This window comes from Nannospalax galili, unplaced genomic scaffold (genome assembly GCF_000622305.1).
Source record: "Nannospalax galili isolate Female #2095 unplaced genomic scaffold, S.galili_v1.0 scaffold134, whole genome shotgun sequence".
In the NCBI taxonomy this organism is placed as follows: Eukaryota; Metazoa; Chordata; class Mammalia; order Rodentia; family Spalacidae; genus Nannospalax; species Nannospalax galili.
The window spans coordinates 358,677-383,411 of record NW_008335593.1 but is presented as its reverse complement, the minus strand read 5'-3'; the positions used below and the strand labels follow the sequence as shown (position 1 = coordinate 383,411).

General features: G+C 40.8%; 1 protein-coding gene across 1 annotated transcript in view; it reads right to left on the bottom strand.

Moving 5' to 3' along the window:
- The window catches only part of Dlgap2 (DLG associated protein 2), an 886,725-nt gene that overhangs the window by 853,159 nt on the left and 8,831 nt on the right, over positions 1 to 24,735 (bottom strand). The window contains exon 2 of the mRNA XM_029562223.1: positions 20,614 to 21,004. Within this exon, the coding sequence (XP_029418083.1) occupies positions 20,614 to 20,709 (96 nt within the window). The 5' untranslated portion in view covers positions 20,710 to 21,004. The remainder of the gene's footprint in view (positions 1 to 20,613; positions 21,005 to 24,735) is intronic.

Sequence of the window (24,735 nt, the reverse complement as noted above, 5' to 3'; positions counted from 1 at the left end):
AGGGAGGTAGGGAGAGAGATTGAGTGGAGAGAGAGAGAGAGAGAGAGAGAGAGAGAGAGAGAGAGAGAGAGAGAGAGAGAGAGAGAACTGATGGTTAGGTATCAATATATTTGTGGTCTTACCAGCTTTTTCTCCGCTACTGATTTTTACTTTCATTCCACTGTCATTAGAAAAGATACTCCCCATTATTTAAATGTTTTCACAATAGCATATGCCTAGAGAATGTACTATGTGCCCTTCAGATGAGCATGTAGCTGCTTAACTGGGTGGAGCATCCTGTTCTTATTGGGCCTGACTGGCTCATGTCCTTGTCTCCTTATTAGTTCTCTGTCTTGTTACTCTATTACTGAAAATGGTAAATAAAGCCTCACCTGTTACCACACAATTCTTTATTTCTCCCAATTCTTTATTTCTGTCAAATTTTGCTTCATATATATTTCAGTTCTGTTATTGGGTGCATAATCTTTATGATTACTAAAGCTTCATGATGGGTTGAGTTTTTATCAATATCAATGCCCTTTTCTGGAACCCTTGAGCTTATCTGAACTTTAGGCACTCTGGAGCAGAGGTTGATAAATTCAAACAAATCATTCAAATCCCACTGGCCATTTTTATATGCCTACAATCTAAACTGGGTTTTCATTATTTTAAAAAAATCAAAATAGTAATACTTTATGACACGTGGAAGTTACGTGGAGCTCCAGTTTCAGCGTCCACGGGAGACTGAACAGTCTAGAGCTGCTCTCACACCTCTTCAGCAGAGCAGAGCTGCTGCAACAGAGACTGTGGAAACTGCAAGCCTAGAATAACTCTTACCTGATCCCACTCAGAAGAGTTCACATACACCTGTTCTAGGATAAAAATGTCTTCTCACTCTCCTTTAAATTCAGAACGGTCATGTGACTGAATTTGGACCGGCAAGATGTTAGGGATGGAGACCATCACTATTAACACACATGCATAGCAAGAGGGAGGGCATTCTTCTTCACCATTCTTCCTACTGATGGCTAGAAGAAGAGATGGCAGAAGCCCCAACATCCCTCTTGGTCCATAAGATGGATGAGTATTAAAGATAGGACAGAAACAAGACAAAGAAGACCAAATTCCCAGTGATAAGAAGCACCACACAGCCTTGATGTCTTCATATAGGCACTGGTTTATAGTATAGAAAAATTAGGCTCTCTCTTTAAGTCACTATTATTTAAGGACTTGTTTGGGGGATGTTGCATGCAATACAATCTAGACTGACATTTACCTACCTTAAAAGCCATGGTGTATTAATGTCATTTGAGTCAGTTAAGTCAAATGTCACATACTTGGCAAATACCGATTTTGTTCCTAATATAACAAATGAACAGAAATCGCCTCTGCCAGCATGTGGCACCCACACTGCAGAAATCACTTAGTGAAGAATTTCTGTTGTAAAATTTTCCATTTACAGCATGAAAGGCCTGAGGATGTTCTTAGCACACACAGGCACAAAGGAAAACCAAGGTTTTATAAGCACAGACCTTCAAATGTATAGATTGGGCTGATGAGATGGCTCAGTAAGGCACTTGCCACCAAGCCTGAAGACCTGAGTTCTACCCTCGAAACCTCTTGAGATAGAATGAGAGAAACTGACTCCCACAGCTGTCCTCTCACCTCCACACATGTGCCATGTTACACACACACACACACACACACACACACACAAATATAGGTGTAATTTAGAAAAAAAATAACATGTATAGATTATCAAGCCACTGTAGATCCAGTAAGACCTTTGAAAAATACATAGTTCATATTACTATGTTTTTGCAATTAGTTATATTTCAAATACACTTGTACATTAAACCCCTGTATGAAGGACAGACAGAAGCTGAGAAGCTCACATTGGAGTCCAGAAGTCAAGAGAGGACTGGGCCCCACTCACTTGGGCTTCCTAATTCTCCACAATCCTATGAAATGCTCAAGTTTTCTTTAAAACTTTCACATTCCCTCCCAAGCCTTCTAGAAAAGTGTGCACATCACCACTTGTTACTATCAAATTGTATCAGTCATGGCCCAACTTTTACTGACTCTATTCTGGTCATTGAAAAAAAATATCTCTCTGGACCTCTACTTGGCTTTGGGTAGGTTACTAAGTCTTGTGGCTAGTATTCAAGTGAGAACCATTGTTCTTTTCCAGGACCCACTTTCATCTGTGGGCACCTACTAAAGTCCCACACAAAAGGCTGCATGCCATTTCCTCACTGCAACACAACCCCATGCTGTGGTACTTACAAAGTTGAACTGCAAAACTAACAAGCTAGCAATGTGTAGGACTTTTTATTAATATAAACCAAGCAATTCAAATATGAAAGTCCAAGGCAGTCACACAGCACAAGGACCCAGCATTACTTCCTAATGGCTGTTCTGTCCAAAGGCACACTAGAAGATTCCAGAAGAAATAGGGTTCTTTAAACACTGACATAACAAAAGCACACAATAAGCATTTGTGTAAGTTTGATCTCCTTTATCCTACCAGATGGATGGAATCACTTACAAGGAAGCAAGAAAATAATTGAGTAAAGGTCTTAAAAGGAGGGTGATAAGAAATAATTCCTCTAAATTGGAACAAAAATAAAAACATGTACTACACAGCTCCTTCTGAGGAGAGAAGCCTCACAACTGTGCAATATGAGCTCACACCCATGCTGTTCTTTGTCAAAATGAAGCAACATGGGTAGCAGTAAGTTGCACAGCAGGGCAGACACGGAGCTGTACTTGGGCAGAGCGTCATGCCTTCTGGAGGAAGGAATTGTGACTCAGCACCTCACCAACACATTTAAACAGTAAAAACTAAATCTGATTATAGATTAGGAAACCATAAGATATAAATATGCTATGGGAACAAACCAGGCTCACAAAATGAAGCTTTCCAACTAAAATATGAAGTGAGGCCAGAGATACAGAGTGCCCAGCACGCCACCACCCCTGGGCTGCCTTCTGATGCTGCTTCTGTATAATTCTAAACAGGTCTTAAATAAGAAAATCATGGGACAAGACTTAAGACTGGAGTGAGGGGGACTTTCTGCTTCATAGTTTCCCATATTCTTTTGTTTTTCTAATTCAGCTAAAGTACACTGACTCTTTGTGCCTCCAAATGTGCCTAGCACTGTCCTCAGCAAGCATTTCCCCCTTTATTTGCCTAACCTGCCTTGAGAGGAGGAGCGTGCCAAGCCCTCTGCACTTTGCTTAGCAAGCTCCATGTCCCTAGTCGCCACTGACCTGTACGGTCTGTCCCTTTGCTCAAATTGCTTCTGCCATTCTTTATGTACTTCCATAATTACGAATTATTAACTCCATATCTCTTATTCTTAAGAAATCTTTTCAGGCAAATTGGACTAGGAATGGTTTCTCAAGGAGTTATATAACAAACAAATTGCAGCTAGGATGCACTCACACATCCCTCCTTTCAGCATTCTCTCCTTCGACAGCTCTGCTCCGATGAGAATGGGACACTTGGGTGTCTATTGAGGCCCCCAGGGCAGCAGCAGCATTGTCAACTTTTATCTGAACAGAGAGGCTCCATCCTGACACAGTGTCACTAGGGAAACAGCAGCACTGCTCTTTTTTGACATACAGCTGACCCCTTTAAACTGAACTTTCTCAGTAGCATAAAGAGATGAGGAAGGGGTCAGCCTAGGCCTCCAGAACACTCTAACTACATCATTATTTCTCCACACAATTTTAAGGTATCGCGTTTCTTCTGAAGTTAAGCAGCCTGCTTTGGCTTTCCAATGTCCCCTGTACTCTTCTCCCCCAAGCTCCCAAAGCCCCCAGTTTTCTGGCTTCCTTACCTCATGACCAGCTGTCTTCATACTGCGAGGTCACCACCTCTTAAAAGAGCTATGGATAATTGGTAAAGCCTGACAAGTGACTTGATTCCTAGTACATTGCAATTACTGACATCTTAAATAAAACTGCTTTGTTCACTTAAATTCTTCCAACAACCTATAAATGACACTTCCACTGATAGTCCCATCTTTAGAATTATTCCCTATGGCTGTATGGATTCTGTCCTACAAGGCTGGTGGTGAGTCCTGGGGGTCAAAAATGCAATAACTATGTATTCTGGACTTTAAAACACATGAACCAAGCAGTTAGAAATTTTACACTGGGGGCCAGAGAGGGAATCTGAGGCCCTCTTCTGACCTCCGCGGCATTGCACGACACGGGTACACTCACATACATGCAGGCAATACACTCGTATACATAAAATAAAAAATAAATAAATAAATTTTTTATTTAAAAAAGAAATTTTATACTGTTTCTTTTACTCTGCTTCAATTCTTAATTCCACTCAACTTCCTCCAAAGAATTTCACCCCCAAATAAAACATTTAATGCTCAAGCTTTTACTGATCATCATTTTATATATCTCTGCAACAGACACACATGTGGAGTAAAAATCCACAATTTAAAGACCATCTGTCATGAGGCCCATAGAATTTTATACAGATGCTTAGGCAGGAGAGTAAGGAATAGGTGGAGGAGAAGAGTCCAAAGATTAGCATATAAAAGGCTGCAGCAATGGAAGACTAGAAGCCTTTACCCAGAAGGGCCTTATCCAACTCAGGGACATGCTCAAAAAATGCCCACATGACATGGACTCAAAGAGGTGGTTACTATGTAAATGAGCCATAACAGAACTCACATACCACTACCTCTACAGCCACCCCACCTCACTGTCCATCACCACCCCACACATACCCTGACTCCTGCCTGTTCCTCTCTCTTGCTTGGAACTGGGCCACAGGCCAGGTCTGCAGCAACTCCAAGATCCTCTATATTTCTCATTTAATAAACTATCTCCTGCTCTGTAATTATTCATGTGTCTCTGTACAATCCATTGTAAAGAGTCACAAGAACCTGGAAATGCCAGCAGCTGCCCAACAGATTGAAACCCACATCTGTAACAACACTCAGTACTGTACTGATAATTTAGGCATAGAAAGAAAATTACCACCCAACAGAGAGAAGAGAATTCATTTTTCATTTTTGTGAATCCTTAGTGAATATTTCCTTATCGAACCAAGGAGGCCTCAGCATTGCTTTTGGACGGTATTTGCTTTTTCCTTTCTTTTTTAATTTTTCATTATTTCCTTAGTTATTTTTGAATTTATTTTTGAGATAGGGTCTTTCTTCTGCCTCACCTGGGATTATAAGCATTAGGTTTTATTTTGTTTTTCTAGAGACAACTCTAAGAAACCTTTTTCACATAAATGAAGCCAAATATAGTTTTGTTACAGGAATGTGGCTCAGTCCCCTGACATCCTAATGTTATGAGAGAAAATTCCCTGTGTTCATGGTTATAAGTATTATGATGAATTTTTTTGAGACAGGATCTCCTCGTAACCCAACTAGCCTAGAACTCATTATGTAGGTCAGGCTGGCCTTAGTCTCACAGAGATCTGCCTGCTTCTGCTGGGATTAAAGGCTTGTGCTACCATACCCAGCTAGTTATTAGTATCATTAATGACTCTTCCATAGGCAGTTTGCTTAGATGTTCCTTGATTTTGTGTAAACAAAGTTACTTGACTTTCTAAAGCCCACATTCAAGCTCTCAGGCCTCCAAGCTCCATTCCATCAACTTCTGAGGTTATGCCAGGTGGGCACCTCCCCAGGTTCCCATAGGCAAATCAAGAAGACATGGGAAAAAGAGGGGAGAGAGGCTGGCCTCAGGTACTTCTTCAAGCACTAATCTTAGGAGAAAGAGAACTTGTGCCATGTTGTTGGTTTCACTGTGGCCTATCTTCTGTACACAGAAATGATTCTACACTGTGGCTGCAAATGTATCTGCTCTCTGCTGTCAACATTCACAGAAGGAAGCATGTGCATAAATGCCTGTTGCCCATCCAGGTCAGAACCATCACATGCTGACTTCTTAGGAGTGCATGTCCACTTGTGAAATGTCAAAATCCACAAACTGGTTTTAATGCCAGGTAGAGACAGAAAAGTCCACATGTGAACAGAATGTGTAGTCATTATCATTTGAATAATGATGGAGAATTATATTACATTTCAAAATAAAAAAGGCATGCTCCAATAAAACTGTACTGTACTTCCTACCGGAGGTGGCAGAGTGACCATAGCTTAAAGAGAAAGAAAGCCATGAACATGAAAGGATGAGAGGGCAAGATATATGCCAGTAAGTTGAACCAGCCTGTAGGAAATATCAAGTGCAGGGTTAAGACAGGAGGCAATCTGTGAGGCAAGAAGGTCACAAGGCGGGGGTGGTATGGGGGTGTGGAGTAACTGTGTCTCCTACACAGATCTCTAGGTGCCTGCCCTAGTCACTCCAGGTAGTGACATGGGCACAGGAGCACTGGGTAGAGAACTTGAGTTGAGGGAATTAATGCACAGGGCTAGAATAGCACCTAACTGAAGCAAGCACTTGCTGAATGAGCAGCATCAGATCAGCACTCATAGCCATGTACTCAAAACCCTTCAGGCTGATGTCAAGCACCCAATGTCCTTCCTTTCAAAAACAATGGCAGTTTATTCTAAATAAAGTCATGATTTGGGGGGTATGTGGTTAGCTGTTTGTCCAACTACCTTAAGGAAGAGCCTACATGACAACACAAAGTTAGAGCTGAAGTAAACACAACAAACTACTCTGGTGCAAAAGAGATACTGCAGGGAATCTTAAAAGTTTTAGATAAAGGGGAAATAAACATACAAGTGATAAATTTTTCTGCACAGAGAAATAATGGTGCCACCTTAAAAAGATATTGCTGAGAGAGAGAGAGAGAGAGAAGGAAGGAAGGAAGGAAGGAAGGAAGGAAGAAAACAAAGAAGAGAGAAAGAAAGAAAGAGAACATAAACAATTGAAGTAACTAAAACAATTCAAAACATGAAATTAAAACTGAATAAAGAAAATATGTGAAGAAAAGCCAAATGCAAATAAAATTTGAAATGCAAACTCAGGAACTCAAACAAAAAGCTTAGAAGAAGCAGTGCAAAGGAAGGGGAAGAAGTGGAACAGAGAACATCAGAACTTGAAAACAAGCTTGGGGAAATGGATCACTCAATCAAAGAAAATGTCAAATTTAAAATAACCCAGGAACAAAATATTCTAAACCTCTGGGACACTGTAAAAAGACAAAACTTATGAAATCATAGGCATAGAAGGAGGAGAACAAACCAGGTCAAAGGTACAAAAAATATTTCTAATAAAGTTATAGAAGAAAATTTCCCAACTCTAGGGAAAAATATACCTATCAAGGTACAAGCGGCCTACAGAACACTAAGCAGACAGAACCAGTAAAGAAACACCCCACATCATATAATAATCAAAACACTAAATGTACAAAACAAAGAAAATATATTGAATGCTGTGAGAGAGAAAGAACAAGTCACATATAAAGGCAGGTCCATCAGAAAAAAGCTGACTTTTCAATGGAGACTAAGAACACAGGTGCCAATCCAGACTACTTCACCTAGCAAAACTATCAGTTGTAATTGAAGGAGAAAGAAACACCTTCCATAAGAAAAAAAGATTTAAGAAATTTATGTTCAATAAACCAGCTCTACAGAGAATACTTGATGGAATACTTTGGCCTGAAAAGAAGATTAAACACTCTCAAGAAGACACAGAAAATAAATTATCCCATAACAGTCAACCAAAAGTGAGATCTAAGAAAACCACACTACAAACCAACATAACAGTAATTAATAAATACTGAACATGTCAATAATACTGAGGGTCAATAATATCCCTCAATATTAGTAGTCTCACCTCCCCAGTAAATATACACAAACTAACCAATTGGATTAGAGAAAAGGATCCATCAATTTGCTGCCTGCAAGAAACACTCCTCACCAACAATGATTATACATGTTAGGATAAAAGGATGGAAAAAGATATTCCAATCAAACTGAACAACAAAACAAGAAGGAGTAGTTATTCTAATAAAGACAAATAGACATCAAATTAAAATTAATCAGGAGAGACAGGGAAGGTCACATCATACTTAGTAAAGGAAAATCACACCATGAAGATATAATAATCCTAAATATATATCTATCACACACAAGGGAATCCAATTTCATGAAAGAAACTTTATTAGAACTAAAATCATACATTGACTCCAATACAGTGATATCGATAGATAGGAAAACCAGGTAAAAAATAGAGAAACCCTGAAGTTAAAGGATACCATAAATCAAATAGATCTAATAAACAGAACATTCCACCCAAACACCAAAAGCACAAAGCAAATCTTCACAAATTTAGAAAACTTGAACTATGGTTCTATAGTGTAACTGACCACAGAGAAACAAAGCTAGATATCAACAATAATAAAAATCGGATAAAGTACTCAAACTCATAGAAATGAAACAACACACTACTGAATGAAAATTGGATCAAGGGAACCATCAAGAAAGAAGTTAAAAATTTTCTAAAATTGAATGAAAATGAAAATAAAGCATACCAAAAACTATGGAACACAATAAAGGCAGCCTTAAGAGGAAACTTTATAACATTAAGTACCTATAGCAGAAAATAAGAATCATCTCCTATAAATAAATTAATAATGCACTGGAACGCTTTGGAAAATCAAGAACTAACACCTAAAAAGAGTAGACAGAAAGAATAAACAAAACCAAGACCAAAATTAATGAAATATAAACAAAGAAAACAATACAGAAAAATCAATGACATAGAGTTGGTTCTATTACTTTCTTGTCCTACCTGAATTTTCAAATTGAAACATAAGATTTCAAAACTAGCATCCATCTATGAGAGAGAACATGTGATGTTTGTTTTTCTGAGTCTGGCTTATTTCACTCAGGATGATTATTTCCAATTACATCCATTTATCTGCGAATTTCATAATTTCATTTTTAAGAGCTGAGTAATATTCAATTGTTTATATGTATCATACCTTCATTATCAATTATTCAGTTAATGGATATCTAGGTTGTTTCCAATTCATGGCTATTATGAAAAGGGGAGCACAGCACTCAGGAGGCAGAGGCAGGTGGATCTCTGAGCTTGAGGCCAGCCTGGTCTACATAGTGAGTTCCAGGCCAGATGGGGCTACAGAGAGACCCTGTCTCAAAAAGACAAAAAAATGGGGAGGAGTAATGAACATGGGTGACAGGTATTTCTGCAGTAGGGTATAGAGTCTTTGGGTTTTATGCCCAAGAGTAGTATGACTGGATCAGATGGTAGATCAATTTCAAGCTTTTTGAGGAATCTCCACACTGACTTCCATAGTGGCTACACTAGTTTGCACTGCCACCAGCAATGGGTAAGAGTTCCCCTTTCTCTACATCCTCACTAGCACTTGTCATTGTTTGTTTTATGTATATTTGCCATGGTGAGAGGGGTAAGATAAAATCTCCAAGTGGCTTTAATTTGTATTTCTCTGATGACTAAAAATGTTGAATATTTTCAAAGTATCTCTTAGTCATTTGTGTTTCACCTTTTAAGGACTCCCTGTTTAGTTCCTTGACCCCCTTTTTAATTGGCTTATTTTTTTCTGATGTTTAGCTTTGACCAGGGGTCTTATATACCCTCAAATAATACTGGTCATTGCCCCTGCTCCTGGTTACCCACCAGAGCTGGATGCTAAGGCTAAGACCCTACTGCTAAAGATATTGTATACATGAGCTGTAGAACAAATAAGGAGAAAGCAAGCTGACACTGACTTCAGGGCCTCATCTCTACTGGCTAGTATTCATAGTGCTGGAAGGTGCTATGCATGCTACCAGAAGGAAAGGTATGAATGCCTACCCAGTCGTGAATCCTGTGAACTACAACAACAGGCCTGGCAAGGTAGGCTCACCAGTGCAATAGTGGCACCAATATCATGGAAGTAGCCAACTACTAACTACTCTTTAATTGAATTTAAGGTTCACTTCCTAGGATGGAGCCCATACCTGATATTGATATCAGTTTTAGGAACCTAAAGTTAAAAAGGTCACATGACATAGGGGACAACCTAATACTAGTTTTCTACTAAGTAGCTGTAGTATTAAACTGACTCTTATCAACTTATTTTTATACCCATAAATTAAAGCATTGATAAACTCTCACCAGAAAAGTTTCCTTACACAACAGATAGTGATTAACACAGAAACACACAACTGGCCAATGTGCAGAGAATAAGAGGCTGCACGGTGCTTATATCTGTTCATACACCTCTATCAAACTTCTGCTCCCCCCAAAGCTCAAGGATCATTGCAGAAGAGGGGGAAGAAGATTGTAACAGCCAGAGGTGGTGGATGAATACAAGGAAATAGAGCCTTCCGGACAGCTGGTCAGTTACTCATATGAACTCACAGCAATCATGACACCATGCACAAATCCCATGAAAACTCAAACCAGGAAAAAAAAAAAAAACAGCACAGAAAAGAGGAAGCAGGAAATGAGCTCCAATCCCACTTAAGGAAATTTTGTCGACAGATGGCTTGCTAGGAGGGACACAGACAGTTTCTTTCAAGCATGGGATTCTTGTTAGGTTAACTATGTTCCAGTGGATGGACCCATACTGAGGGACATTGGGGTCACCAATTAGACTCTATAGGACATATAACAGGGGGACATTGCCCTACTTGACACCATAGTCAAACAAAGTAAAACCAATGCCAGGAATGGACTTCCTCTTTTGAAACTATTGACCAGGTATCCCATAGACTCTCAAACAATACCAGTCATTGCCCCTGCTCTTGGTCACCCACCAGAACTTCAAAGGAAGACCCTATTACTAATGACACTACATTTATGAGGTATAGAACAAACAAAGAGAAATCAAGACAATACTGACTTCAAAGCCTCCTCTCTACTGGCTAGCTTTCTCAGTGCTGAAAGATGCTATACATGCTACCTGAAGAGAAAACTAATCAACTTTACCCAGCTGTGACTCTTGCAATCTATAAGAACTGGCCTGGCAAGATGTGCCCATTGGTGCAATAGTGGAATGAATATTGTAGGAGTAAACCAATCACTCTTTAATTGGATTTAAGTTCAATTGTGTAGGATGGAACCCATATCTGACATTGATGTCAGGCCTAAGAACCTGAGGCTAGACATCCCACAGGTCATGGGAGAAAGCCCAATACTAGTTTTCTGCTAAATAGTATATAGTATTAAACTCTTAATGACTTATCGCTGTACCCATAGATTAATGCATTTCTCAATTTTCAGCAGAGATGCTGTCTTAGTCAGCAGATGGTTATTAACACAGAGAACCACAACTGGCCAAAGTGCAGAGAACAAGAGGCTGCAGACTGCATGTTCCTGAATAGGATACCTATATCAAACTCCTGCCTCCCAAAGCTCAGGGACCATTCAGGAAGATGGGACAGAAAGATTATAAGAGCCAGAGGTGATGGATTTCCATAAGGAAATAAGTTTTTCAGACAGCTGGCCAGTTACTCATATGAACTCTCAACATTGGTGTCAGCCTACACAAGTCCCACCTAAGGTCAAGCCAGATGAAGTCCCTGAACAGACATTGGGAAGTGAGGAAAAAAAAAAAACCAAATGTACCTAAGGAAGTACTTGCAGTGTATAGCTGCTGGGATAGGAAGAGTTGATCTTGTTTAAGGGTGAGATTCTTCCTAGCGAAAACCAGAATCCAGGGGATGAACCCATACTGAAGGGCATTTGGGGACACAAATTTGATTCTATAGGCCTTAATGTATGTGTTTGTGTGTGTGTGTGTGTGTGTGTGTGTGTGTGTGAGAGAGAGAGAGAGAGAGAGAGAGAGAGAGAGGGAGGGAGGGAGGGAGGGAGGGAGGAGGGGGGAGTTATAGTATAAATTATCCCTTGAGCTTGAGCTTTTGCAACAAATTTAATAGGCAAGAATACAAGAAACTTGGCATGCTGAAAAACATCTATAATCCCAGCAGTGGGAAGGCTGAGGCAGGAGGATCATGAGTTTCAGATTAACAAGATAAACCTGGGATATCTGTCATGAGAGAGTCAGAGACAGGGAGAGGGAGAGGGAGAGGGAGAGAGAGAGAGAGAGAGAGAGAGAGAGAGAGAGAGAGAGAGTGGGAGGGAGGGGAAGAGACAGCTGAGGAGGGAGGGAGGGAGAAAGGAAGGAAAGGATGGAGGGAAGGAGAGAAGGAAGGAAGAAGGGAGAGGGGAGGGAGGGAAGGAAATACGCTTAGCGATTCTAGAAAGCAGTTTAAGAAAAAAAAATGGCCACTATGCATTGGTCAGCTCTGCCAAGTACAATGACCACTGTGTAAAAACGTACTTATTTCTGATGTTCAGTCTATATAGCAAAAGCACCAAAATTAACCATGATTGCTAAACATAATGTAATAACATCAACCATGTTGAATGGTGGGCTGTAAAGAGAAATGGGAAGTTAAGTGAGCTGAGAAGAGTTGACATCTTTATAAATGAGCTGTCGGGTGACACTGCCTAAAGTTGATAGGTAAGAAATAAAGGTGGAAGTTGTTACTAAAGCTAATGAGTTAGCAAAGGGAAAAACTAAAAGCAACAGTCCAATTACACTGAGACAAAGAAGCCACGCTAAGCAGTTGACAACAGAAGCAGGCTGATGAGGAGGAAGGGAGTTGCACTGAGGAGAAAGACCAGCACCCAGAAGCAATCACCAGCAAGCCAGGCAGTGAATACACCAGGCTGAGCCTGGGAGGTAGGCACATACCCATGGGCCTCTGTCCAGGCCCACAGAACAAGTAGCATAGCAACAGTGAAAAGCCCCATGTGAGCTGTAGATTCTGGATGGGGAGCTGGTACAGAATCCTCACAGATAAGACTTTCTAGATGGGAGGGTGATGATGGGTGGGTAGGGCGCTGTCCAAAGCATGGATGGGAAGCCTCTATGTTCTTCTCAGTTATACTGTGAACTTAAAACTGTTCTAAAAGACTTTATTTTTTAAAGTGGCACCCACCCATTTGGGGGTAGAAGAGGAAGAGTTATTGATTTACACTGTAATTCCTTCTACACTGTTGCATTTTAAACTATGTGCAAATAGTGGAAACTATCTCTATATATTAATGTTCTGTTATCTTGAAGTTCTTATATTCAACAAACCTGAAAATCAAGGGTAGAGAAATGAGCTAAGCTTTATCTTCTACTTCTACTATTGTTTGAGAGCTTATGCAGAAAGCATTAATGGAGCATTACTGAGGTTTCTGGGTTTTGTAGGTTGTTTGTTTTTTTAAAAGGAAATAATAATAAGTTCTACAACACAAAGGACACCTCGACATCAGCAATCTTGGTTACCACTTCCATGTGGTAGATCACCTGGTTCCTTGACCAGCTCAGACTTCAGTAATCATCCCACTCAGGGTTTGGTTCCTCATCTGTGAACCAGACTAATGATAGTGCTGCTTCCAAAAGTGCCGGTAAACAGGGAGATGCCATCTCTGCAGTCTTGAGCAGCAGGACTGTATACTCACTTGTTAAATGGTATGGCATTTGAAAATAACTAATTACAGAAAGAGTAAACCAGGGGCAATTTTGCTGAACAATTAAATCCAAGAAATAACAGTGGAGAAACTGGTATTTAGAACTGAGATTAACCATAGGCATCAGCTTATCCAAGTCCATGTACTTCTACACAAGGAACCAGAGCCCAAAAGTGAGGCTGACTTACTTTTAATAATCATGGATCTTCAGGGAAGAGGCCATCCTAAAAGGAAGCAGGAATGTCAGTGTGTACATTTACTCAGCTAACTGATAGGTGTGCACTGATAAAAATAACCTCTCTTCAGAAAACACAATTTCACATAAGCATCAGTAGGAATTCTCAGGGGTGTCATCAAAAGGCACACTATCAAGTGCAGTGGGACACTTGCCTGTACAGAACATCCCAAGCCACACTTGGCTGAGAGGACACCTGGGAAATGGAGACACCAAAACAATGGACATGTAGACACCAAATGAGTGAACTCATTAGATTAATGTGGAGAAGCTAAGGGTACCCTGTTCTGCTCAATGTCTCCCCAGATCTGGATGGGGAGGTTAGCTGGGTACTTGACAGCACTTGGAGACTATCTTCAGGCAAATCTATTAGAATCCCGATTTGAGAGAATAATGCAAGCATGTATGCTTTGAAAATTTCTAGGAAAACTTATATGCAGATGGCACATCCCTAATCCAAAATTGTGGGATGGAATACCTGACTTTACATGTCAACTCAAGAGTCAAAATCAGGCACATTAAAAATACTACATAAAATTTTCTTCAGGTTTTGTATATATGAAACATAAACGAATTCTTCACATAAATCTGGGTCTCGTTCCACAGTATCTCATTATGGTTATGGAAATAATCCCAAATCTGAAAAAAAAAATCAGAAGTTCAAAACCCATCTCACAGCATCTTGGAAAAGTGTACTTAGCCTACAGCACTTCAAATATGCCAGATGATCACTTCTTCACTATTTCTGATTTATTTGTATGTGATCATGTGTGTGTGTGAATTCATATATGTGTGAGTGCACATGTATTTGCATACTTCTGAAGGCCAGAATGTCCTTTGGCTGTTGTTCACCTTAGTTTGTTTGAGGCAGGGTCTCTCATTGTCCTGGAACTCAAGTAAGCTAACCAACAAGCCCCAGAGAGTCTCCTGTTCCTTCCCTTTACTCTGCTTCAGTTCTGGGATTACAAGCACAGCCCACCATACCTGACTTTTGTCTTCTTATGTGGGTTCTGGGGATCAAATTCAGGTCTTCATCTGACTGACCAGGCCATCTCGCCAGTCCTATTTCTGATTTCTAATAACAAAATACTAAGGCTCAACAAAATAAAAGAACTTGTCTCTCATAAAGGTTGTTAGGTTTACATGATTAGAAAGCAATAAAACGCTTCACTGTGAATGAGTGATTTTCAAAATTGCCTTATAAGTACAATTCTTCATGATTTACAAAGGTTTGTCTCCACATATCTGCAAACAAGATTCACAAAGACACTATACAATAAGGAGCATAGTGGATGCTGGTGAGAGCAGCCCATAGAAGTGAGGAAACCTTGTGCTCATCTGGCCTCCTGCCTCCCTGGTTAGCCAGCCTCCCTAGTCCTCAGTAAGTTGAGCTTTACATTGATCTTTGTAACAACCATATGTGGAGGTAGCAAGACCAACATAGTACTCATTTCACAGATAAAATAACTGTGGCACAGAGACATTAAATAGCATAGCCATGTCACACAGCCTATACCACCCCATATAGTCATACCCACAAGCTCAAAACTAAGGAAAGAAAGATTCTTGGGGACACCTGGTCTGTATGTTCTGAGCACTTCTTTTTAGTTTTGTTCTTGTTTTAAGACAGGGTCTCCCTATAGCCCCAGCTGGCCTGGAACTCCCTATGTACCAAGCTGACCTTGACCTCACAGAGATCATCTGCCTCTGCCTCTTGAGTGCTGGGGGTAAAGGCATGTACCACTATACCTAGTCCCCAAGTACCGTTTTTTTTTTTTTTTTTTTTTTTTTTTTTTTTTTTTTTTTTTAAAAAAAAAAAAGAGGAGGGTCTCCCTGTAGCCCCAGCTGGCCTGGGACTCACTATGTAGACCAGGTTAGTCTTGAACTCACAGAGATCTGCCTGCTTCTGCCTCCTAAGTGCTGAGATTAAATGGATGCACCACCATGCCCGTCCCCCAAGTACTTCTTAAAAGGAACCGACTCAGCCACTGATCGTGCAGTGACTTCAATGTAGAGAGCTGGGCAACTGTATATGCTTCTTAACTGCACTACCATCCAAATTCTGCTAAAATCATGAATCCAAAATAGGAAAATGGAAGGCACATGACCTTTAAATCAAAGTCATCTGAGCTCAGACATAGAACTGTGTAACTCCCAACTCCTTCTCTGCCTGTGGGCCACTGACAGTGACTCAACACCATGAAATGGCTGCTGGGAACAGCACATGGATACTGATGGAACACCCATGGATCCCCTGTGGCAAGGTGCCATTCCAAGGAATCTGAAGAATATTCTACCAGCCAGTAAGGTATAGGCATAGCTCAACCACAAAGCACCCTTCCTTAAAACACTGGTGAAACAAATGGCTGTGGTATGACAGCACCATTGTCAAAATGCATTGGAAACCCCTTTCCAAAGCAGCTTCACAGTGGTGTTCCAATGAGTATGGCTTTTCCAATTTTGGTAATCATACAACCACAGGTTTTGTTGGTTAATACATTTTATATAAGCTGCTGTAAGCTGAGTGACTAATTACTAAAAGGGACAATGTAAAGGAATGATTGGAGAGAGGAAAGAATTTGTAGCAGTGAGTTCAAAGAAGAAAGGAACTCAGAGGCATAAAAAGGATATGGCGATGAAAACTAACACAAGTTATTAAAGAGCGTTCCAGGAGGATGACAAAGCACATGCAAAGGCCCAGTGGCAAGAAATAGCAAAGGGTACAGGGAGTCACAGGAGCAGCTCTGTGGGGTGGCTTCCCATAAAGGCACAAAGTAAACCCCAGGAAGAAGGCACATTTTGAGGAAGGCTCTGAGAGCCAGAAAGGAGAAATCTGGATGTGACAAAAGGCAACAGAAAACAGTGTGCCGAGAAGTGACATGATAAAAATGGCTTTAGAAAGATTATCCCAGCAGCTGTGTGTAGGATGGTTTCAAGCCGAGAGAGACTGGAGGCGGGGAGATCTGCTGAAAGAATGTTCTCCTAATTCAAGCACAGTGTGGGGAGGTGTGGTCAGGAGCAGAACCTGGGGGTTGCCAGTAGCAAGGAATTCTGGGGCCTGGCCTCAGTTTCCCTGCCTGTAAAATGTGAGAGTTGACCAGACAAAGGCTCAGCTTGAGGATTTTTTGACTCAGAAGATGTCTTTCCTGAGGTCTCAGTCAGATTTCCCAATGAGTTGGACACGAATATCAAATCTAGGAGAAGAAACAGAAAATATCAACTTCACACCTCAACATGAAGGCCTGCTTTGGCAAACTAAAGATCATGCATTTTTATTACATCTTAAAATCTTCTCAAATATATAAGATTGTACCTATACTAAATAAAAACAGTGGAGAACATTCCCAAGGAGTAGGTTGATAGCTGCCCACTCTCCTCCTGCTGGCTGGAGCCAGAAGCCCTGGAGTGATCCTCAACCTGTGCCTCTCCCCATCTGAATGTGACCACGTCATTTCCTAAATAGCGCTCATTTATCACCTTCTCCCACCTCATTCACCAGCATCACCCACTGCAGGTGCCACTCATCCCTGGGACCTCAGTGTCCCCACCCACTCACTCCTCACACACCCACCATTATGAAAGTCCAGCTGTACCAGCAAGAGTTCCTCATGATCATCAACATAAAATCCCCCATCAGAAGCACAGGCTGGGGCTAGGGAAAAGAGACGGATCAGCCAGTGAAGAACCTGCTGTGCAAATCTGAAGTCGCGAGTTCCGATCCCAGTACCCATGTAAGAAGCTGGGCATGGTAGCACATACCTATAATCCCAGTGCTGAGCAGTCAGACAGGTGGATCTATGGAGCCCAATGGCCAAACGGCCTTGCCAAATCAATGAGCTCCATATTCAGTGAGGCACCCTGTGTCAAAAACTAAAATGGGGCTGGCAAGGTGGTGAAGCACAGGATCCACATGGTAGAAGGAGAAAACCAGTTCCCACAAACTGTTATCTGACCTGCACATATGAACCATGGCACATGTGCTCACATGCATACAACACACACAATAAATAATAAATAAGTAAATAATAAATAAATAAATAAATAAATAAATAAGTTGGAACGTATCTGAAGAAGATACCCAACATCATCTTCTGGCCTCTGTATGTACATACACACATGTACACATGTACCTGTGTACAAACACCTACACACACATATGCCACACACACAAGAAGTACAGCCTAAAAGTTCCTCCCTAGCCAAGCATCATCAGATTTTCCACCCAACAGTATTCAAAACTCAATGATGAATCTTAACTTCCTTGAGCCAGGCACAGGTGTTTATCCAGAATCCCACTAGAACCCCGAGGTAGACATCCTTACTGTCTAACATTCTACACCTACATGTTCCTTATGTGGTCTGTGACGTGCACAGGGCATAAGCTTGAGTGTGCTGCTCCTACAACAGTCAGCTTATTGATTCAGAACTACAAGCTCCTTGTGAAAGTTCCTAAAAAATTAGCAGTGTGAGATGTTCAAAGAGCCTATTGTCAACATTTTAACCTGACAAACTGACATATTTTTCATGATATTTAACTGATGGACATAAAAAAATTCATAGAAGTTTCTAGGCTAGACCCCCAGATGTTTCCACTGGACTCCTATGGATCCATCTAGTCTTCCTGGGATTTCCACTTCCTCTATGTCTCACCTGCACTATGCAATTCCTTATACATCTGTCCCAGCCTCAAGACATTCAATGCCCTCTCATCTTACAGTAATTCTCTCAATTCTTCCCTAGAAGTAAACATTTACCAAGCATAATTATGACTTAATTAGTTCCTGTACTTCCTATTCACTAAATTCCCTGACTTCCCCTCAGAAGTTTCAGTGTAAATAAATCATCACCATATTAGGCAGAGATACAGAAAAGGAAGCAAACTGTTTAACTTCCCCTAACACTGATGTTTTTCTGAAGAAGAAGTTCTTGTTCCAAGTACATAGTAGAAATACTTGTTCTTTCTCTATACAGAAGTAGTAAGTAATAATCTATGCTACATTGTTATACCATATAGAAATGATGAGGTTTATGGCCCAGCCATAAAGATTTCCTAAATTTTCAATGCTTCTACGTTCATATTTGCAAAAGAGATTCATAGTCATTCCTGACCTAAGTCCACAAAGTTAAAAGGCTTTCTTATTTGTAGCTGCTTGCTCTTTTAAGGAAAAAATGTAGAACAAACAGCACAATAATGGTTTTTGCCATATTTCCAAAATTAAGAACAGGGAATAGGGATAAATATAAATGTACTCAGATGAACAAAAAAGTAAAACATTTGAGAGAATGTTGTCCTGGGTGCAAAGGAAATTCATCCTCTTTTAAGAAACTGAAGAGTTCAGAGGATGTCCACAAGGGTAATTGCTGTCAGCCTGGCCATGCTGTCCATGGAGTCTTCATGGGACAAGTCTGAGTGCTAAGATCACTTTACTCCAACGCTCATGGCCACCACTTGCCTCTCTCACTTATAAATTTCAAAAGAGTATCCAAGACCTGCACCTCTTTGGCAGAACTCACTGCACTCAGCACAGAACATATGGTCAGGAGCTTGAAGCCAGGAGGACAGAGATCCTCAGTGCTGCCTCCTACACAGTAACATGCTGCCCGTCTTGAATCTCTGCAGCTACTATACCAAGAAGTGCTCCCGTCCCTGCTTCCAGACAAGCCTCCAGGCCCCACCTCTATTGCTTGCTGCATACCACACAGTCTTCACATCTGTACTTCTCATGTGACTATGGAATATATGGGGAAGGGATCAAGTCTGATTCATTTTTTAGCTAACTGCATGTGACCCCACTTAAACACTCTGATACTGAGAGAATACAAGGGACGCGTATAAAGCAATGTTATGCATTTTTCATCATTCTGCTTATGGCATCAGGGAGTTAGGAATGAGCTGAGGCTCAGCTCCTACTTTTGGTTCTATAACAGGGCAACCCAAAATGGTCTATCCACAGTGACTTCACCATGTCAATGTGATAAACGTGGAATGTCAAGAATGCTGTCTTGGGGATAGAATACAGGATGCTTTACCTGCTCTGCCTCCAAGTGGCAGGGAGGTGAAAACTAGGTGAGCCAGGGCCTGGGATTCATCCTAGAACTCTGTACAGAAATGTAGATAGTGACCCTCTTCTGTAGTAACAATAATGATTAGTTCATTATGAGGAAAACATAATAAACCTACATTTTATAAAAATCCAGATGGAACAGAAATGTAAGACTGAGTGGAAGGATTGAGTTAGGTACTGAAAATAAGGCTGACCCTATGTAGCCTCCTGACAAGATTCTATAATATCCTCAAAGAAGAGATGCCATGAACTGATGGCACTGCTAGAAGACACCAAGCCACAGAAGGAACTCCCACTATAAATACACAGAGGGCATGGCACAGTGACGACAATTTGAAATTAGCAGGAGTTTGTCAGAGAAGCGTAGCTGACCATACCTGTTGCTGACAGAGAGAAAGGGAAAGAAACTGCAGGCCACCAACCATCTGGCTAGGGCACCTTCGCAGGTGGAAGAGAGGGCCCTGGGATGGAGATTTCAGAATAGATCTATTTCCAGACTGGACACTATTCAGGAACTAAATTTAGCTAGTTTGCATTCTTTTTTTAAAATGCTATCCTATTAAGTCTTTTGATGAGGAAGTCTACATTTCATTATGAAGACAGAACACAGTGTTCCCTGATCAGTTGGAGGCAGAGGAGATACTGAAAGGTGCATGCAGTTGGCAGACAAACAAGTGGACTGAGAGATAAGGGGAGGGGCTGCCGACAAGTGAACCAACGGACTCCAGCCCTTGTCACCTTGGAAGTTAAACACCAAAAGCACTTGGTCATTGTTTTCAAAGCTACCTCATTTGATAGTTGAGACAAAATAACCCTTTATTTTGCTTCTTTGTCACCATTACTCAGTGACTCAGACTCTTCTCAAATGCTCACTGGCTCTTTCCTTACCTGTCTGTTTACATTCTTTGATCCTTTCTTTACATATGAAGGCTGTTCACATTCTTCTAAGGGTAAAGGTGGTGCTTCAAGGATCACATGCATCATGATTTTCTCTATGTAGATACAGAAAACATTCTGAATGCTCTGTCAGTTCTCTTGCTCCTTTCTTTTGTTGTTTTGGACTTGGGCTTCCTCTGTCACCTTTTTAAAGTCCTATCTGTGCCCCAGCAGTTCATACTTGTCTTTATTATCCCTGTTACTGAAGAGACTGGAAAAATGAGCATTCCCTAGTGAGACTCGATGGCGTACGATGCAGTTGGGCAACAGCTTCGAGATCCTTAGGAGTGTCCATGCCGGTGGGGTGACCAAAGTAGTCCCAAAGGAGTTCACATCAAAAGCCCTGGAAATAAGTTACAAATGTGACTTTATTTGCAGATATGATGATCAAGGATCTTCAGATGAAAGGTTAATCCTGGGTTACCTGTATGGACTCTGAGTGTAACTAGAGGCAGCCTTGTGGCACAGAAGTTTAGATGAACCCAAGAAAAGAAGACAAATAGTGAAGAAGCCATGTGAAGACAAAGACCGAGATTGGATTGACGTGGCCACAAGCTGCAAAATACCTGAAGCCACCAGAAGCTTGAAGAGGCCGATGAGAACCTTTCTAAAGCCTCTAGGCAGACACTTTCAGACACCTGAATTTTGGACTCCTACCACCCAGCACCATGAAAGAACACGTTTCTGTCATTTTAAGCCACCAAGTTTGTGGTCATTTATTATAGCAATCACAATAAACTAAATATGCCCCTTTATCAATAGCATTGTCCCTAGGAATTTACTCAATAAAAATTATCTAGTTTCCAGAAAATACCAAAAAAAAAATCACCGAATAAAGACATTTTTGTAAAATAACTTAAATTTGAGCAAAAAAGGAGTAGTTAGCTTATATTACATTCTAGAATATTAAACATCAACTAAAATCTACTTGTCAAAATTTATTTTAGAAATATGGTCAAGTTCTTAGCAAAAAAATATAAAAAGAACAAGAAAGTTATCAACTTTGGATTAAAAATAAAGAAGCTGTGGAGTAGCATATCAAGAAAAAGATTATAATTATTTTAGGCTACAAAATTATTGGTAGTTGTTAACACATCAATTTATACTTCTCTATTGTTTTTTAAATATTTAGCATATTATAAAACGGGTAGAAAATAAAATGCATGAAAATAGCCCAAATGATCTCCAATTTCACCCCCAGGTAACACTGAAAACAAAATACTTCACAGGAGAGAGGCTTCTGAAAAGACGGACAACATGGCAAAGGTTAACAGGAAGAGATTGGGCCGCTAAGGAAATGCATTATCAAGTTACACAATAAAATGCTGATCTCTGGGTTTTGCCTATTTTTGTTCCCATGGAAAATGCTGAATACATTTCAAAGAACAGCCTATACCTATTACAAAGGAAAGACTTAAAGGAACAGAGCACACACAGGCAGAACCAAAGAACTGTGCACGCACAGCTGATTAGTACCTTGGACAGCGACTAATGATGCTGTTAGTAACTCATACCACTGCAAATCTGGACTTTACCCAGGATACAGAAAAGTATTTTCTTTTAAAAATACAATGTTTTAATATCATACAAGACAGGTATCTTGCGATTCTGAAGATGACTCATGCTGTGCACACATGAGGACCTTTGTAAAAAGTCAAGCATTAGGAGGCAGAGACAGGAAGACCACTGGAGACTGCCAGCCAGTCTAAACAATTGGTGAGCTCCAGGTTCACTGAGAAACCCTCTGTCAAAAAAATACAGTGAGCTGGGCATGGTGGTGCACACCTTTAATCCCAGCACGTGGGAGGCAGAGGCAGGAGGATCTCTGTGTTCAAGGCTAGCCTGGTCTACATAGTGAGTTACAGACCAGTTGTGGCCTATATGGACATCTGTCTCAAAAAGACGTGTGTGTGTGTGTGTGTGTGTGTGTGTGTGTGTGTGTGTGTATAGTGTAGAGAGACTGAGGAAGACAGCTGATGTCAACCTCTGGCCTCTGCACATATGTACACACAAGTGCACATGTACCCGCATACACACACAAACATATACATACACATAATACACACACAGACACACACAGACACACACACATACACACACACAAAGATAGGTATTTCTTTCTTCCTCTGAAGCTTGGATTCCAATGCTCTGAGAGCCTGCCAGCCAGTCTAAACGCCCCCCGCCCCCATGTAACTGGCCCTTTCCCTCAACTCAGAAAACCTGCACTCCTCAGCTAAAAAGAACATGTGACTTGTGACAAGCTAAGTAAGTTCTGTGGGATTTCAGATATGGAAAGTGGCTTCCTCCTAAGGCTTAGGGATCATTGCAAAAGAGTAGGTGAAAAGATCATAAGAGCCAGAGGAAGTGGATGGCCTCAAGGAAAAGTGTTTTTTCCAGGCGCTGGGAAGTTACTTATTTGAACTCATAGCAATTGTGAAAGTATGCACAAGACCTATGTAAGCTCAAGTCAGACAAATTCCAAGCACAGAGGTGGTATGTGTGTAAGAAGCCCTAACCCCAACTGAGGAACTATTGGCAACTGATAGCTGTTGGGAGAGGAAGAGTCAGTTTTCTTTACAAGCATGATGCTAAATAGATTAACCAGGCTCCAGTGAATAGATCCACAACAAAGAGTACATGGGGATACAAATTAGACTTGACAAGCTTTAAAATATGCATAGAATACAGTATATTAATTTGGGCATGGAGTAATAAGGGGAGGTACAGATAAGGGTAGGGGTCTGAATATGATAAAAAAAAAACACTGTACAAAATTCTTAAAAATTCAATGAAAATATTTTTAGAGTCATTCCTTTTAATTAAAAAAAGATTAACTAAAGCCCCAAACTATGGCTCCTGCTACTGGCAGTAATTGCTGTAGGTAGAGGCAGACTTGCAGACAGTAATTGCTGTAGGTATGAGGCAGACTTGCAGAGATCTACCAGCCAATTTTCTTGTCTGCAAAGGTGAAATAAGGAAGGTTTCCCAATGGCAACAGTCAGTAGATATTCAAACCTTTTCCTCCTCTTCCTGGGTCTTCTCAGGTCCACATGCTACCACAACTGTGTAAGTGTGATACCACACCTGTTGTTAAGTGTGACACTGACAGAGGTTGGCAGAGAATGAGAAGAAAAATGGACTCATGTCTCTCTCACCACTCCACATTCTCTCCTCCCCTGCTGAGGCTACACTGGGTGACCATGGAGACCTCTCCTGACCATGGCAAGACAACAGTCACAAGTGTTGGGGGATGGAATATAATCCCTGAACAAAGACACCTGTGATCCCGGGAATCCCATATGGGAGTTTAATGGAGCCAGAGGTTTATATAACAAGATGGATGCTTGCATTTTGATATAGATGCTCAGAGTGGTTATTTGAAAACCTGATGGCTCAAATCCTTCTGCTGCCACTGGCTGTTGTGACACTTTCCAGGAAGAGTGACACCAAGACAGTAACAACCACAGAACAGAAGAGTAAGGAAACTTGGATCCCTGGTGACTTTGGAAGTGACTGAACAGGAGCTAACATATATTCCTGATCAAGTTGGTTTTGTGGTGTTTTCTATACATGAAGTCAAAATCATTTTGATACAAAAAGAAAATCATAACCACCATCAACTCAGAATCTGTGGCTACACAGTAAGGTTTCTATCTTCATTCATACATCAACTCATTCACCCAGCAATGGTTGGGTGCCTCATTCCTAATAATGTCTAAGACACATGGGACACAGGAGTGACCAATCTATCCTCTTTCTCTGAGTTTCCTATTCAGCAATATTCAGAGAGCAACATAGCTGACCTCATAGCACTATGCAAATAAGTTAATATTGGTAGCTTATTTAATTGACAGTAGAATACCTGGCAAATAGTAAGTATTTAATAAATGATACTCATTATTAGGTAAAAGTTGCAAATAAATAGGATGGAGAGGTGGCTCAGGGGATAAAAATACTTGCTGTTCTTTCCAGAGGGCCTGGGTTCGACTCCTAGCAACCACTTGGCAGCTCTGGCTCTGTCCTCCTCTTCTGACCATCAAGAGCACTACACACACTACACACACTATATACACA